Source organism: Peromyscus leucopus, chromosome 15, assembly GCF_004664715.2.
Source record: "Peromyscus leucopus breed LL Stock chromosome 15, UCI_PerLeu_2.1, whole genome shotgun sequence".
In the NCBI taxonomy this organism is placed as follows: domain Eukaryota; kingdom Metazoa; phylum Chordata; class Mammalia; order Rodentia; family Cricetidae; genus Peromyscus; species Peromyscus leucopus.
Window position 1 is genome coordinate 27,828,798 of NC_051076.1, and position 14,102 is coordinate 27,842,899.

General features: G+C 50.4%; 4 protein-coding genes across 7 annotated transcripts in view; 2 read left to right on the plus strand and 2 right to left on the minus strand.

Annotated features, from left to right (window-relative positions):
* Window positions 1-1,166: 1,166 nt before the first annotated feature.
* Apoa2 (apolipoprotein A2) lies at window positions 1,167-2,532 on the minus strand. Of its 2 annotated transcripts, none has more exons than XM_028860085.2 (4): window positions 2,425-2,532; window positions 2,179-2,268; window positions 1,766-1,907; window positions 1,167-1,376 (listed from the first exon to the last, which is right to left on the minus strand). In XM_028860085.2, exons 2-4 carry the CDS (start codon window positions 2,228-2,230, stop codon window positions 1,253-1,255), a joined length of 318 nt encoding a protein of 105 aa, XP_028715918.1. In that variant the 5' UTR covers window positions 2,231-2,268; window positions 2,425-2,532; the 3' UTR covers window positions 1,167-1,252. The 2 variants fall into 2 exon arrangements, with proteins under 2 accessions (XP_028715918.1, XP_028715919.1); XM_028860086.2 differs by having other exon boundaries at window positions 2,179-2,265; window positions 2,425-2,528.
* Window positions 2,533-4,330: 1,798 nt separating this feature from the next.
* On the plus strand, window positions 4,331-9,152 carry Tomm40l (translocase of outer mitochondrial membrane 40 like). The gene is made up of 10 exons (XM_028860080.2): window positions 4,331-4,439; window positions 4,660-4,909; window positions 5,191-5,258; window positions 5,556-5,648; window positions 5,922-6,023; window positions 6,174-6,279; window positions 6,457-6,579; window positions 6,691-6,767; window positions 6,979-7,081; window positions 7,215-9,152. Exons 2-10 carry the CDS (start codon window positions 4,795-4,797, stop codon window positions 7,352-7,354), a joined length of 927 nt encoding a protein of 308 aa, XP_028715913.1. The 5' UTR covers window positions 4,331-4,439; window positions 4,660-4,794; the 3' UTR covers window positions 7,355-9,152.
* Nr1i3 (nuclear receptor subfamily 1 group I member 3) lies at window positions 8,062-13,003 on the minus strand. Of its 3 annotated transcripts, none has more exons than XM_037211272.1 (9): window positions 12,797-13,003; window positions 12,491-12,633; window positions 11,884-12,011; window positions 10,385-10,554; window positions 10,048-10,187; window positions 9,718-9,863; window positions 9,509-9,625; window positions 9,213-9,318; window positions 8,062-8,315 (listed from the first exon to the last, which is right to left on the minus strand). In XM_037211272.1, exons 2-9 carry the CDS (start codon window positions 12,625-12,627, stop codon window positions 8,186-8,188), a joined length of 1,074 nt encoding a protein of 357 aa, XP_037067167.1. In that variant the 5' UTR covers window positions 12,628-12,633; window positions 12,797-13,003; the 3' UTR covers window positions 8,062-8,185. The 3 variants fall into 3 exon arrangements, with proteins under 3 accessions (XP_037067167.1, XP_037067166.1, XP_037067165.1); XM_037211271.1 differs by having other exon boundaries at window positions 9,509-9,622; window positions 11,884-12,014; XM_037211270.1 differs by having other exon boundaries at window positions 11,884-12,014.
* The window catches only part of Pcp4l1 (Purkinje cell protein 4 like 1), a 42,170-nt gene continuing 38,166 nt past the window's right edge, over window positions 10,099-14,102 (plus strand). The window contains exon 1 of the mRNA XM_037211273.1: window positions 10,099-10,175. Coding sequence (XP_037067168.1) covers window positions 10,164-10,175 — 12 coding nt within the window. The 5' untranslated portion in view covers window positions 10,099-10,163. The remainder of the gene's footprint in view (window positions 10,176-14,102) is intronic.

Here is a 14,102-nt window from a genome sequence, read left to right on the forward strand (position 1 = left end):
TTATATTTTCTTTTTCTTTTCTTTTCTTTTTTTTTTTGGTTTTTTGAGACAGGGTTTCTCTGTGTAGCTTTGCGCCTTTTCTGGAACTCGCTTTGGAGACCAGGCTGGCCTCGAACTCACAGAGATCCGCCTGGCTCTGCCTCCCGAGTGCTGGGATTAAAGGCGTGCGCCACCACTGCCCGGCTGTGATTTATATTTTCAAGGTATTTTCCTGTTGTATCATTTTATCTGCTCACTAACCTGTATAAGAAATTCAGACTTCGACATATTAACTTGTCTAAGGTCACCTTGAAAGTAGGGACACGACTTTCTTGTCTATATACATTGTTCTACATAAAACAGAAAGTTTTGTCGTTGTTTTTATATTGGTTGTTCAAATGCTGGGGATTGAACCTGGCTTCACACATGCCAGGTAAGGGATCTACCATTAAACTATATCCTTAGCTGTTTTGTTTTGTTTTCCTTTTCCTTTTGGGGTGGTTTGTTGGCTTGCTTTGCTTTGAGACAGAGTCTATTTTGTAGCTCTGGCTGTCCTGGAACTCCTGGCTCCTGCGATTAAAGGCCACCACACCCAGCTAAATGAGGGGTTTTGAGTGAAGACCCTAGAGTGCTCTGGGAGAAGAGGGTTAACCTAACAGGATCAAAAGGAAAGATGGGCCCCTGAATCACACTGCAGGGTTCTTTTTATTTTTATAATTTTGGTTTTTTGAGGCAGGGTTTCTCTGTGTAGTTATGGTGCCTGTCCTGGAACTCATTCTGTAGACCAGGCCTGGCCTGGAACTCACAGAGATCAGCCTGGCTCTGCCTGCTGAGTGCTGGGATTAAAGGCAAGGGCCACCACCCGGCTGTGGGGCTCTTTTTAAACAAAACAAAACAACAACAAACCCATGATCTTTTCATAGAAAGTTTAAGAAGAAATTCTGAGGGTTACCCTTGTTTCCTATGACCCCAACTCAAGGGGATTTTGTGGGGACACTCCTTGGGTTTGGTGACAAATCACAGGCATCACTCTATCATGTCCATCATTTATTTCTTCAGCCCTTTCTTCACAGGTCCCACCAAAACTCCCCTTCCCCTTTCCCTTTTAGAAAGAGATTGATCTTTTTCCTTCCTCCTCCTCTCCCACTCGCTATTTCTCCCAATCACCCAAAGACACGAGACACAGCTTGACTCCTTCCGCATTTATTGTAGAAAACCAGCAGAAGGTAGAGGGATTGGCTCTGGGGCAGGAGGACAGGTGCCCGGCGCCACCTCACTTAGCAGCATCAGGAGCTGCTTTCTCAGGGTTCATCCATTTGCTGAAGAAGCTCATCAGTTCAGCTCCGGCGGTCTTAACCAGGGGGGTCAGCTGCTTGTGTGTATTTTCAAAGTAAGTCCTGGGGAGGGGAAGGACCAGAGGTCAGTGTGAAGGGCCCTAGTCACTGCCAGGGTCTCTGTTGGGAGTGAAGGTCAGAGCAGACTGACCCAGCTTCCCAAGTGATACACCCTGATTTATCCTGGTATACCCAAGTCTGTAAGAGGAGGAGTAGACCTTCCATGCAGCAGGGACTCAGACCCTAGAGACGACAGGAGTCCAAGGTCCACTTCCTGCTGCCCCCATCTGTCTGAGGAATACACTTAATCGATTGGGTAAGGGGGGATTTTTCTTCCCAATTTAAACCTAATCTCCTGGAACCCCAGCCGCCCAGTGAAGATTCCCACGAGAATTCCTGTCTTCCTATTTTCTGCAGGCCTGGAGCCCTTGAGCCCTCTCCTGGAGACTTACCTGGCTTGGGTCTGAATCTCCGAGGCCTTGGCCTTTTCCATCAAGTCCTTGCCATAGTCAGCCATGGCCTGAAAATACTGACTGACCATGGTCGTCATATCTGGCTGTCCCGGCTCCTCTGCCTGCCTCCGAACCAAAGCCCCTACACAAACACAATGCATGAGCTTTTCATTTGGATTTGCAGCAGTGAATCTTGGTCTCCCCTCACACCCCACAAGATCCACCCCAGCTTTTAGTTCCTTCCTCAAATTGGTGTCCTGCTAAGTATTGTTTTTTTTTTCTTTAGAAAGGGAATGATCTTCCTCTTGAGTTCTGGTGGGCACACTCAGCTCTACAGGCACAAGAGAGTTGGGTAGCCAAGACCCCCAGCACCTTCTTTTCTTTGGTTCCCTTTCCCCATGTTATGAACTCACCTTCCAGGCTACAGATGGTGACAAGCAGTGCAACCATTGCAAGCAGCTTCATGATGGCAGCCGTGAGGACGTGGCCTAGGAACAGAGCTGCTGGTGGGAGGGAGAGGGCACTGAAGTCAGATGGGCTGTAGCCCCTTCCAGGGATTCTCCCCCCCCCCCCCATGCCAAACCTAAGTCTTTCCTTTTCCACGGTTAAAGTCCCATCCTCTTTGCATGGCGCCCACATCTCCCGCTCCCTCATCATACCTGTTCAGTGTCGCTGTCCTTGGCGTCTACTCCGGGCCTGACAGGAGGCAGGGGCTATATACACATCCACTTCCCCACCCTGTCAGGTGACACAGAGAAGAGCAAGTCCAGAGGGGGCAGAGATCATGCTGGAGTAAACAAGTTGGAGAGACGGACGAAAGAACAAGCCAAAGGGGGCGCTTGGTCTTGGAAGGAGAGGCAGGGGGCTATAAACTCTCATGAAGACCAAGATCTGCTTATGATTTATCCCTTTGGGACCGAGGGCTGAAGTTGATGGGTTAATGTGCAGCAGGCAATCAGGAGTCTAAGTTGTTTCTCTGGAAAGCTCTGACAAGAAGCCCTTAACCCCTGTTATCTTTGCCTCAGAATGGATAGACCGAATTCCCCCAACCCTACATCCCCCCATAGCAACTTGGCAAAGAGGTATTTGGGAACAAAAGAAAGGAGGAAGAAACTAGGCATGTGGCGCACGCCTTTAATCCCAGCACTGGGAAGGCAGAGGCAGACTGATCTCTGTGAATTTGAGGCCAGCCTGGTCCATATAGTGAGTTCTAGGGTTGCATAGAGAGACCCTGTCTAAAAAAAAATTTTAAAAAAATGTTTTTTAAAAAAAAGGAAAGGAAAAGAAAATAAATAAGGGAAAAGGAGTGGCGGGGAATGGGCTTAGGGAAACACAAGCCAGACCAGATACAGCTGACTCTGTCCCTTTGTGAGTTAATGTGTAATGAGACAGGAAGAGGGGTGAGAATGTAGAATAACACTCCTGGGTTCTTATCGATGAGCATACCCTACCCCCCCAAAAAACAAATTCAGAAAAATAGCCTCTGCCCTCCTGCTCCCAAATGCAATAGTCAAGAGGTTTCTGTCCAGGTCGAAGGTGCCTGGTCATTTGATCACCTTATCAGTTAGGCCCTGGCCCTTGGCCCAGCTCTAATTGTGTGGGAGGACAGAGGCACATTCTCTAGGCCCAGAGCTTTCCTGTGGATTAGCCAAGTGGAGACTGAAATCTTTCACCCTTTTGCCCCTAAAGCTTGCCCTATGTGCACTGGAACACTACTGAGGGATACGGGGGTGGAAGTGTGGGAGCTAGCGAGGGGTGCAACCATGACTAAGAAATCTTTCCCCTTTCCAGCTCTCCTCTTGTGAAGCGGTTCTAGGGGCACACTCCCGCTTGCCCCTGGCCCCGGGGGAAGAGTGTTAAGTACAGGCTGTTGTCGTCTTCCTGGATTTTATTAGTCCTTTCTGCAAGGAAGGGCAACTAGAGAGGGCAGCTGCTTCAGAAATTAGTTCTGCCCGCAACCCGCTCGCCTCCCCCGAACCCTCACAATCATCCCTAATTCTAACAAGAAGGCAAGGTATGTAGAATTCCAGAGTCGGGAGGGCGTGGTGGGAGGGCTCTGTTTTCCAGGGGAGAGCTGTGTTTGTGAGCAGCAGTCCTTTGGAGACGTGTGGTGGGGGGCCGTGGGGATGCCCCAGAGGATTTCAGGAAGGTTGAGAGTAATGGGAACTAGGTTTTCACAATCCCCGAGCGTCTCTTCACAAAACACGTCTCCAAACTCAAACGGTAGTTTCACTTTTCTCACGTCCGGCTCAAGGAGCCCCAGCGGTCCAAGCGACAAAATGCTCCCTCTAGTGTCTTGAGTGCTCAAAAGTTTATCTCGACCTTGAAGAGGCTGGGCGATCTCAGGAGGGTGGCCTTCGGCTCCACTCTGAAGCACCACCCACAAACTCCCCCTCGCCACTGCAGCGCCGGAGTGAAGCTCGGGGGCTGCCAGGCCTGCCACTCTTCTGTCCTCCTCCTCTCCCATTGGTCACCGGGAAATAGAAGCACCTTTTTTCATCATTGGGTGGGTTGGGTCTTTGAGCGCTTCCTTTGCCCATTTCCAAGATGGCGTCCGCGGCCATGCTTGAAGTGCAGGGTGAAGCTATGGTTCTGCCATTACTCAAGATGGCTGCCCCCATCAAGATGACCGGGGTGTGCCTGGGGGAAAGGGGCAGCAGGATGGTTTGAGATGGTAAGGGCTAGTGTTCCATTGCGGGCAAAACTTTGGGACATGGGGATGAAGACTAGAGAAACCAGGGAGCTAGTTGAAGCCGGCGGTGGTGGTTAAGAATAGATAATAGGAGAGCGGGCAGGGGTGACAAGTGGGGTGAGGGATCAGCGATGGGGCGGGAGTGTGCCTGGGATTCAATTTTCCCATCGGCGCTCTTTCCCCCTACTGTTCCTTGTTGCAGGTCTAGCATTGAACCACATGGAAGTTTCTGAAACTGGGGAGCCTGATGATGGGGGGTGGAGCCCGCGGAGGATAGAGGGAGCAGTAGATTGTTTCCCCAGGCTAACCCCAAACCCTCCCTGTCCCCTGGACTAAAATGGGGAACACCCTGGGCCTGGCACCGATGGGGACTTTACCCCGCCGGGGCCCCCGTCGAGAGGAACCGCTGCCCAACCCCGGGAGCTTCGATGAGCTGCACCGGCTGTGCAAAGGTGAGGACTTGGCCTTTGGGTGTCTCAGGTTGAAGGGGTGGGGGGTGGGGGGTCTGGAATGTCCAGCTGATGTCCAGTGACGCGAACAGAAAGGAGAGAGCACAGCCGGGACACCCAGCAGTCAAGGAGCATCAGACGTCCAAAGCAGAGCGTTTCGTTGCAGGATTTGAAAGGAGGTCATTTCCTCCAATGCTTCCTATGGGGCTGAAAGGGAAGTCTAGCCTCCTTGGTTAGGAGTCCCTATCTGTACTCATGCCTTCTCTTCCCCTCGCTTCTTTCAGATGTATTTCCAGCACAGATGGAGGGCGTGAAGCTGGTTGTCAACAAGGTTCTGAGCAGCCATTTCCAGGTGCTCCCACTTCTCTGGCCCCTCCTTACTTCCCCTCCCTGCCTGTCCCTGGATCCTCTTCTTCACACCCTTTACTCCAGTCTTAGCCAGGCTATGTGGGACAAATGAGGGACAAAGGGGTCCCTTTTCCTTTCTTTGCTTGTGGGACTTGTTGCTTAAAATCCAAGTGACCCTCTGCATATGCTGGAATAGTTGAGGTTTTTCAAAGAATCTCATGGGTGGAAAAAGATCAAGCGTGGGATAGGGAGTTGAACTGAAGTAGAATGTCACGTTCTCCGTTGTCTCTTCTTTCCTCAGGTAGCTCATACTGTGCACATGAGTGCTCTGGGTTTGCCAGGCTATCACCTCCATGCCGCCTATGCAGGGGACTGGCAGCTTAGCCCCACTGAGGTGAGGGCGCCACCACTCTTGCGTCAACTCCCTAGAACCCCACATGGGCGTAGGTCTCGAGAAGGAGGAAATGTGTGTGTTGTCAGCAACTGTCTCCTCTGTGTCTCTTCTGAATGGGAGAGGCTAGAGAGATTCCTGCGCAAAGATGCCCGAGTTTGTCTTTGACGTCCACCAGGGGGCACTGTGTGATGTTCCTGAAATCCCTTAGTGTTCATGGTTAGGTGACTAAAACTACCTGCCCATCTCAGCCTTACCGTCTACATTCCTTAACAGGTGTTCCCCACCGTGGTGGGGGACATGGACAGCAGTGGCAGTCTCAACGCCCAGGTCCTGCTTCTGTTGGCAGAGCGGCTGCGAGCTAAGGCTGTCTTCCAGGTGACCCACAGTTCCTGCCTCCATCTACCGAGGCAACTCCTCTCTCTCTTCCATGGGTATCCTGCCTTGGGGGACCCAGGGGGAGGAGCAGAGGCAATATTGAACATAAAAAGAGGGAAGGGGTATTTTATTTCTTCCTCTCCTCACCAGACACAGCAGGCCAAGTTCCTGACCTGGCAGTTTGATGGCGAATATCGGGGAGACGACTACACAGCCACTCTGACCCTGGGAAATCCTGACCTGATCGGGGAATCAGGTGGGGAACTGGGACAGAGTTCTTGCTCTCGTCCATTTGCAAAAAAATGTCAATCATGCCATTTAATCTTCGGTACAGTTTGGGGACTGGAAAAGGAACTTTCTGGGCAGGCTAGAGTGGGGGGTGACAGGATGGTAAGGGTGCCAACCTGACTCTTGTCTCCTCGCTCCTCCACAGTGATCATGGTTGCTCACTTCCTGCAGAGCATCACTCATCGGCTGGTGCTAGGAGGAGAGCTAGTTTATCACCGACGACCAGGCGAAGAGGGGGCCATCTTGACTCTGGCTGGGAAGTACTCAGGTACGGGCACCAAGGGAGACGGGTGAGGAGGAGCGACTCTGGGCTTTTCTGGGGTTCCTTGCCAGGATTCACTACAGTAACTTTCTTTTCCCTCTGTACTTTTCCCCACAGCGGTACACTGGGTGGCTACGTTGAATGTTGGGTCAGGTGGGGCCCATGCAAGTTATTACCACAGGGCGAATGAACAGGTAAGATTACTGAGCTAATCCGCTATCCTAGTCAGTCAGTCAGGAACTCTGCCCCTCAAGTCTCCCCAGGCTGCTGGCCTATTATTATTCTTCCTACTCTCACATTGGCATATGTTTTCACACACGAGTTCAGCTTGCTGATGCTCTGGTCAGGACTCTTCTGGTAGTCATGGTGACTGTTCCTCCCCTCATTTTTGCCCCTGCTTCTCAGGTTCAGGTTGGAGTGGAGTTTGAGGCAAATACAAGGCTACAAGATACAACTTTCTCCTTTGGTTACCACCTGACTCTGCCCCAGGCCAATATGGTGTTTCGAGGTGAGGGTTACTGCGACATTTGGAACTGCCGAGGAATCTGGGGATATGCAAGGAGGAAGGCTCTACCCTACTTCGGTTGACTCCTTCCTCTAAGTCCTACTAAACAATCTGATCAGTATTCTTTCCCTGGCAGGCTTGGTGGATAGTAACTGGTGTGTAGGTGCTGTGTTGGAGAAGAAGATGCCTCCCCTGCCTGTCACTCTGGCCCTCGGAGCCTTCCTCAATCACTGGCGCAACAGATTCCATTGTGGCTTCAGCATCACTGTGGGCTGAAGCTGTCCTGGAGGCAACCTCCACAGCAGCTGGAACCTTTGAGTCACATGCCCTAGGGCCAGAGACTAACGAGGTCGCACCCCAGAGCCTACCTTGCTGGAGGACTTCTAGGTCCCATGGGCAGAGTGGGGGACGGGATCGTGTCCTTCTCAGAACTGGAGCTTGCCACAGGATCACTTTCCAATGAGGCAGTGGTTTGAGGCACCCAAATCTGCCATCAGCCCCACTATAATTTTCCACAAGCTCTCTATGGCTCTGGACTGAAGGAGAAGGATTAAGGGATGTGTCTGGCTCCCCGCACCCTACTTTCTTCTTTGTCATTTTTCTTTGATTACGATATTAGCTCCTTCTTCTTCAGAGCAGAAAAATCTGCATGGGATCAGCTCCCTGCCCCATTTCTCCCGTTTCCCATCCCCCGGCCTCCCAAGGTTGGGAAAGGAAGGTTAAAGAGCTAAATCTTTGGCCATAGAAAGACAGAAGAATGGGCCCACCCATTCCCAGGAGGAACTTTACCTCCTAGCCCTGAGGCTTCCTTTTTTCCCATCTTCTGTGTCTCCAGAGAACAACTTTGGCCCTATGGTCCCCCCCGAACTCCCCACCCTCTGCCCCCTGCCCTCTCCACGCCCCCTGCCCTCTCCACGCCCCCTGCCCTCTCCACGCCCCCTCCCCTCTCCACGCCCCCCCCCCATGACCACACGAAGAGACAGTTACTGTTCAGTGTTTCATTGCTATCACGGAGCTCCTTTAAGCTGGTCCCCATCTTGGGTACCAGCCATTTCCCCTTTCCGGTCCGATGTCGGGGGAGTCTGGGGCAGGAGGCAAACCTGGGCCTCAGCTGCAGATTTCCCCGAGCAGTGGCATCATAGCAGACAGTCCCTGGATGCGCTGGATTTCATATGAGTATGCGTTGTTTATGCTCCGGAGCTCAGCCAGCAGGCCCATCAGCTTTGGGTACAGAAACCTTTGGAGGGAGCAGCAGTAAGGTTACCAGGGAAAGAAGAGGGAAATAAGGCAGCTGGGAGTCTTGTCCTGAGGCTCCCGTCCCCTGAACTGTCCCTCAAGGAGGCTAAGTCCGAACATTGGAGAATCATGCTGTGGATGGCACATACTATATTTGAAAAGTTCCAGAAGTCCCCAGGAGGGCTTCTGTCAACACTGTCTTCCTTCTTTGTGCCTAGTTTTTCCTGAGCCCAGGGCGTAGAGGTCAAGCGTAAGGAATCGCTAGACTTGGCCAGAACTTCAGCTGTATAGAATCTGAAGGTGGGGCCTTCTAGATGGAGTTCCAGGAGGTGGGCGTGTTGTTCGATGGTATAAAGGCATCCCCTTCTTAGCAAACTGATTTATCAAGGAGTGAGCAGAACAGAAGTGGCCTGAACTTCAGAGCCTGGATGACTGAACTAGGGACGGGCTTTGTCCACGAAACTGTGAATGAACGTGACTTCAAACGGAACCGAAAAATTCAAGGAACTGACCCAAGGGAGAGGAGAGGGCCAAAAAGAAGAATGAACAAGACTTTGGAAATTTTGCTTTAGTCTGGAAAAGTTGGAGAGGTGAGGTGATGGATATCACCAATCTCAGGAATGCTATCATACACCGGCCAAGAGCTACTACTTTGCATCTCTACTGAATAAAAAACAAACAAACAAAAAACCTTGGAAAAGTGAGATGGAACAGCAGTATGAATAATTTAGATACTGGAACTATGTGTGATAGGGGTGGGCCCAAGGGAAGGCCTGGATTCCTAAGTACTTGGTTTCCCAAAGGAAACAGCAGTAAAATGCATTCGTCCTGATCTCAATGGTTCTCAGATCCCTTCCTTCCCCCAAGGCAGCCTCTGAGCCCCCAGCCTCCTACCTACCGACTTTGGGGCCTTGACTGCTGTTCCATAATGTAGTTGTTCAAGATCAGTGCCATCTCCTCTTGCCGCTGATCAATCTGGTCTCTCTGGGTCACTCCAGGCCTGTCTGAGATGGAAAACTGGGAAGGATAAGGTGGCAGGGAACACGGGTGGGAAGCCTCACATTGTCCAGGGGCCGAGAATGGGATAGACCCACTCTATGGGCTTAGAAGTCAGATGGTAAGGGGTAGATTAAAGTTTTGAGTTTTGGTAGAGGTGGCGGGGCCAGAGTCCCTTGGCTTTTGGATGATTCTTACCTGGGGAGAAGAGGGCCATGGCAGCCATGAGCACGTACTCAGCTTCCTGGAGCTGCAGTCGTTTCAATGTCTCATGAAAGCGAAGGGTCAAGTCCAAAAACTCCCCCTGGAACCCTACTGTGAGAGGTGGTGGGCTTAGGAGCCTCCTGGCCATTGCTTCATACCGTACACCACAAGGATCCATACCCTGTACTGCTCTATCATCTCACCATAGGCCGCATCCTCCATTTTGTAGCAAAGAGGTCCACAGAAGAAATTCTGTGTTTGAAGACAGAAAGTAGCGTTGAGTGAGATATGCAGTATTTCCACAGCTGCTCCCTTGAGAAGGGAGATCTGGTCCTCCATGGGTAGGGACCTGTGTGGGCAGAAAACAAAGGCACTTCAGACTTAAGTCTGCGCATCAAAAAGGCCTGAATGACACGCTTAGAGCTGAAAATTTAAGACCCAGTGCTTGGAAAGTTTAAGGGATATGTGACATTATTAAGCGACTGGTATAATTTATGCAGCATTTACTTCCTGAAAGATCATGTGATACTCACCGGAAAAGGGGCAGGTCCTTGGTGAACTTGATAATCTGCTGCACCATGAACGTGTTAATATCTGCGAAGTGTGTGAGCAGAGGCCTCACGGGGACCAGAGGAGGGAAGGGCCGGTGATGGACGAACAGGTAAGCTGGAGGCTGTAGAGTTCAGTGCATGAGTGAGAGGCCTCAACCTTGGCTGTCCTTTGGGCCTCACCAGCCCTAGAAGGGTTTTTGGCTGAGGAACCTGTCCACTCTAGGGTTCTGGAGAACTGTCCTCTGTCAGGGCATGGTACATAGGCCCCTCCCTCAGGCCACCTCCACAGGCACCCAAGGCAAATCCTGTAAGTGCTCACCCTGAACTTCACAAACTGGTCAAACATGGGGACCACGTGGCGAGTATGGGCCCCCAGGAGGGTCTGGACCAGCTCTTTCTGCTCCTGACTCATTTGCAAGGATGCCTTCTGTGCTCGCCGCTGTGCCTGCCTGGCTCGCCGCAACGCCAAGGCTTCTGCTGACAGTATCACTGCATCAGACAAGAGAGATGGCAAAGCTGTTCAGAGCAGCAGAGAACGCCTTCCTGCCAGTCCTTGAGTCGAGGCTACTCAATGTCCCCATGTAAGGAAGGACTGAGGAAGAAAGGAAGGTTTCTGAGGCTTCCCTAGACTTCACTGAAATAGTGTCTTCAGGTGGCAGGGGATCCCTGCACGCTTCTGCCAACTTCATATTTATCTGTGATACACTGCAGCAGAAAACAATGCACCATGGGAAAGAAGGGAAAGGTGGAGAGAAAAGTAGAAAGGGTATAAGATGTTTGGCTCCTTGGGAACATTGAAGAAGGGTCTTAATATTGAAAATGTCACTATATTTGCATAGCATTGTAATTTCAAAGGTTCTATGGCTAGATTTCCCTGGATACAGCAACGCTAACCTGGGCAGGGCAGGCTTCCTATTTTTCAGAAACGTAGACTCTTCCACAGTCATAAAATAAGTGGTACAGGCAGAACCCAAATCAATGTCATTTGGCTTGTACAGCGTCCTTTCCCCTGCTCCATGTTGAAAGGAGTGTGATATTGTAAAGCAAGAGTTTGAGAGGCAGACAGGCCTGATGCTGAAGTGGGACTCTGCTTTTTAGCTGGCTTGAGTTGTGGGAGGCCAGCTTCATTATCTGTTGGGAGCATAGGACAGCTACCTGGCTCAGAGAGAGCAGCAATGAATAACTAAGAAGTACCTATGAGATGTCAGGTACTGTGTACTCAAGAGATGGAAGAGAAAAAGCAAGCCACGTAAATACGAAGGAGAAGGGCATTTCAGGTAGAGGGATTGGCAAATGGGCAAGTCCCGGCGAAGAGTATGCTTGGTGTGCTCAAGGATAGCATTGAGCCAATGTGGCTGGAATGTATGGAAGGGGCTTAAGAGACAAAGTCTGAAGTGGGATATGGATGAAACCATTCCCCTCAAAAGAGGTTGGAGGGAGGAGACTGGAGAAATGGCTCGGGGTTAAAAAGCACTGGTTCATCTTGCAGAGGACCTGGGTTCAATTCCAAGCACCCACATGGCAACTTAGAGCCATCTGTAACTTCAGTTCCTGGGGATCCGGCATGCTCTTCTAGCCTCTGTGGACACCAGGCATACACGTAGTGCACAGATATATATGCAGGTAAACACTTATGCACATTAAAAATAAATACATATTTTTAAAAAGAGAGACTGGCTATTTTGGAAACAGTGGCATAATCTGATTAGTTTCCAAAAGTTTACTCTGCCTGCTATGTGGGACATGAGAGCTATTAGGTACACAATAAGCAGAGAAACACACTCATAGGATTCCTGGGGTAGTAGGGGGCCAACTCACTGTCTTTCCTCATGCCAACGTTTAGACACTTCTGCAACCTGCAGGCTGGACAGTGGCGTCTCTGGGCTTTGCTGACCTCACAGCTTCCAGAGAAGGGACAGATGGGACCAATGGTTTTGCTGACTGTTCTCCTGTGAGATAGAGAAAGACACTACAGGATTTGAGATGACAGTGAACAGGCAGGTGGGCATAAGAAGAGGCTGAAAGGGTATGGCCTAGAAGACTAATTGATTTAACAACAGGCTAATCAGAGTTGTGTCCAAAGGTCTTCGGAGGTAGCTGGAGCATTTTCATGAGGACACAAGGAAGTCACTTAAGAACCCTCTTTGTATAGTACTAACTTGGTACTTTACAGGTAGTGTGTACTAAACAAGTGCTCCTGACCAATAGGCTGTGTCTCTAGGACACATGGTTGGCCTGCTCTTTTATTATGTCACCAGTTTCATAGAGTGTTGGGGGCAGCAAGATTGAGGGTGCCAGACACAGGGTAGTTGAGCTTAGCTCTAAGAGTATTACAGCACGATGAGCTTGGAGATGTGCCAACATTTCAAGGCAGACTGATAGGAGTGTGGGGGTGGGTGGTTTCTGTTGGGGAGAAAGCATTCACCTGAAGAAGCCTTTGCAGCCCTCACACGTCAGGGCATGGAAATGGTAGCCTGTGGCTCGGTCTCCACACACCACACAGTTCCTTGGCCCATATGCCTCTCCACTGGCCATGGTCTCAAGTGTTAGCACACCCGTCATGGTCTCCTGAATGTGGGAGGGAGTTAACAGTCAGCTCCGGCTCACACTCACTAGACTCTTCTTCTTCTGTGGAATCCCTTCCCACAACTACCCTCCACCCAATCCCCCAGCACTGTCTATACTAAAAGCAAAAATGTTTTCAGTCTCTGGCCTCCAACAGAATACTCACCCGTTTCTTTTAGGCAGAATGTCACATGCAGGCCACAAAATCTGGTGTCAGGTGCCTCTCCCCAAAGCCTCCACTCTGACCCTACTTTCCTTGCGCTCTCAGGAACTGCAGGAATTAGTTTTGTTCTTGGAACCTTGTTTTCTAGGTCTCGTGCATGTGAAATTCAGGTACTCTCTGTGCCATATGTAGGTAGGATGCAGACTTTGGACCCAGGGCAAAGACCTGGGGCGGGAGGTTTTCCTAGCATGCCCCTACTGTTGGTTGGCAGCAGATGGGGATGGACTACGGTAGGTGGGGACCTCATAACTCATTAAAAGCTGCTACTTATCAGACTAATGGAAGTTTTTCCTATTGGGGAGCTTTAGGCTAAATCTACAGTTCCCTCCTACATGGATCCTGGATAAACTGAGGGGAGAGAAAGAGGGAGAAAGGGCAAACTTTTTCACATACAGTATGCCAATAGTGAAAGGGGAGCTATAGCAGTTATACCAGGTCCCCAAAGGACTCTCTCTCTCTCTCTCTCTCTCTCTCTCTCTCTCTCTCTCTCTCTCTCTCTCTCCTTTCCTTCCTCCCTCCCTTTCTTTCTTTCTTTCTCTCTCTTCCTCCCTCCCTCTCTTTTCTTCCTTCCTTCCTTCCTTCCTTCCTTCCTCCCTCCCTCCCTCCCTCCCTCCCTCCCTCCCTCCCTCCCTCTTTCTTTCTTTCTTTCTTTCTTTCTTTCTTTCTTTCTTTCTTTCTTTCTTTCTTTCTCTTTCTTCCTCCCTCCCTCCCTTCCTTCCTTCCTTCCTTCCTTCCTTCCTTCCCTCCTTTCTTTCCAGACAGGGTTTCTTTGTGTATAGCCTTGGCTGTCCTTGAACTCACTCTGTAGACCCTGCTGGCCTTGAACTCACAGAGATCCACCTGGTTCTGCCTCCCAAGTGCTAGGGTTAAAGGGATGTGCTACCAACTGCCCTGACTCTTTCTTCCTTAAAAAAAAAAAAAAAAAGATTTATTGATTTTTTTCCTTTTAATGTGTACACCTAAGTGCCCACAGATAACGGAAGTCAGCATCTAATCTTCTAGGACTGGAGTTATAGGCAGCTGTGAGCTACCATGTCCGGTACTAGGAACTGAACCTGAATCCTTTGCAAGAGCGAACATTCTCTTACCCTCTGAGCCTTCTCTATAGCCCTAGAAATTTGTTTAAAAAGGACTTCAGAAGACTAAGAACTTAGGCAGGAAGCCGAAAGCGATGCCATTTCCTTACTTGGGATGACTAGACGTGAGTAAAAGTGAGCTCTAGGCAGTCGAGCGGTGGCTCAGTGACGTG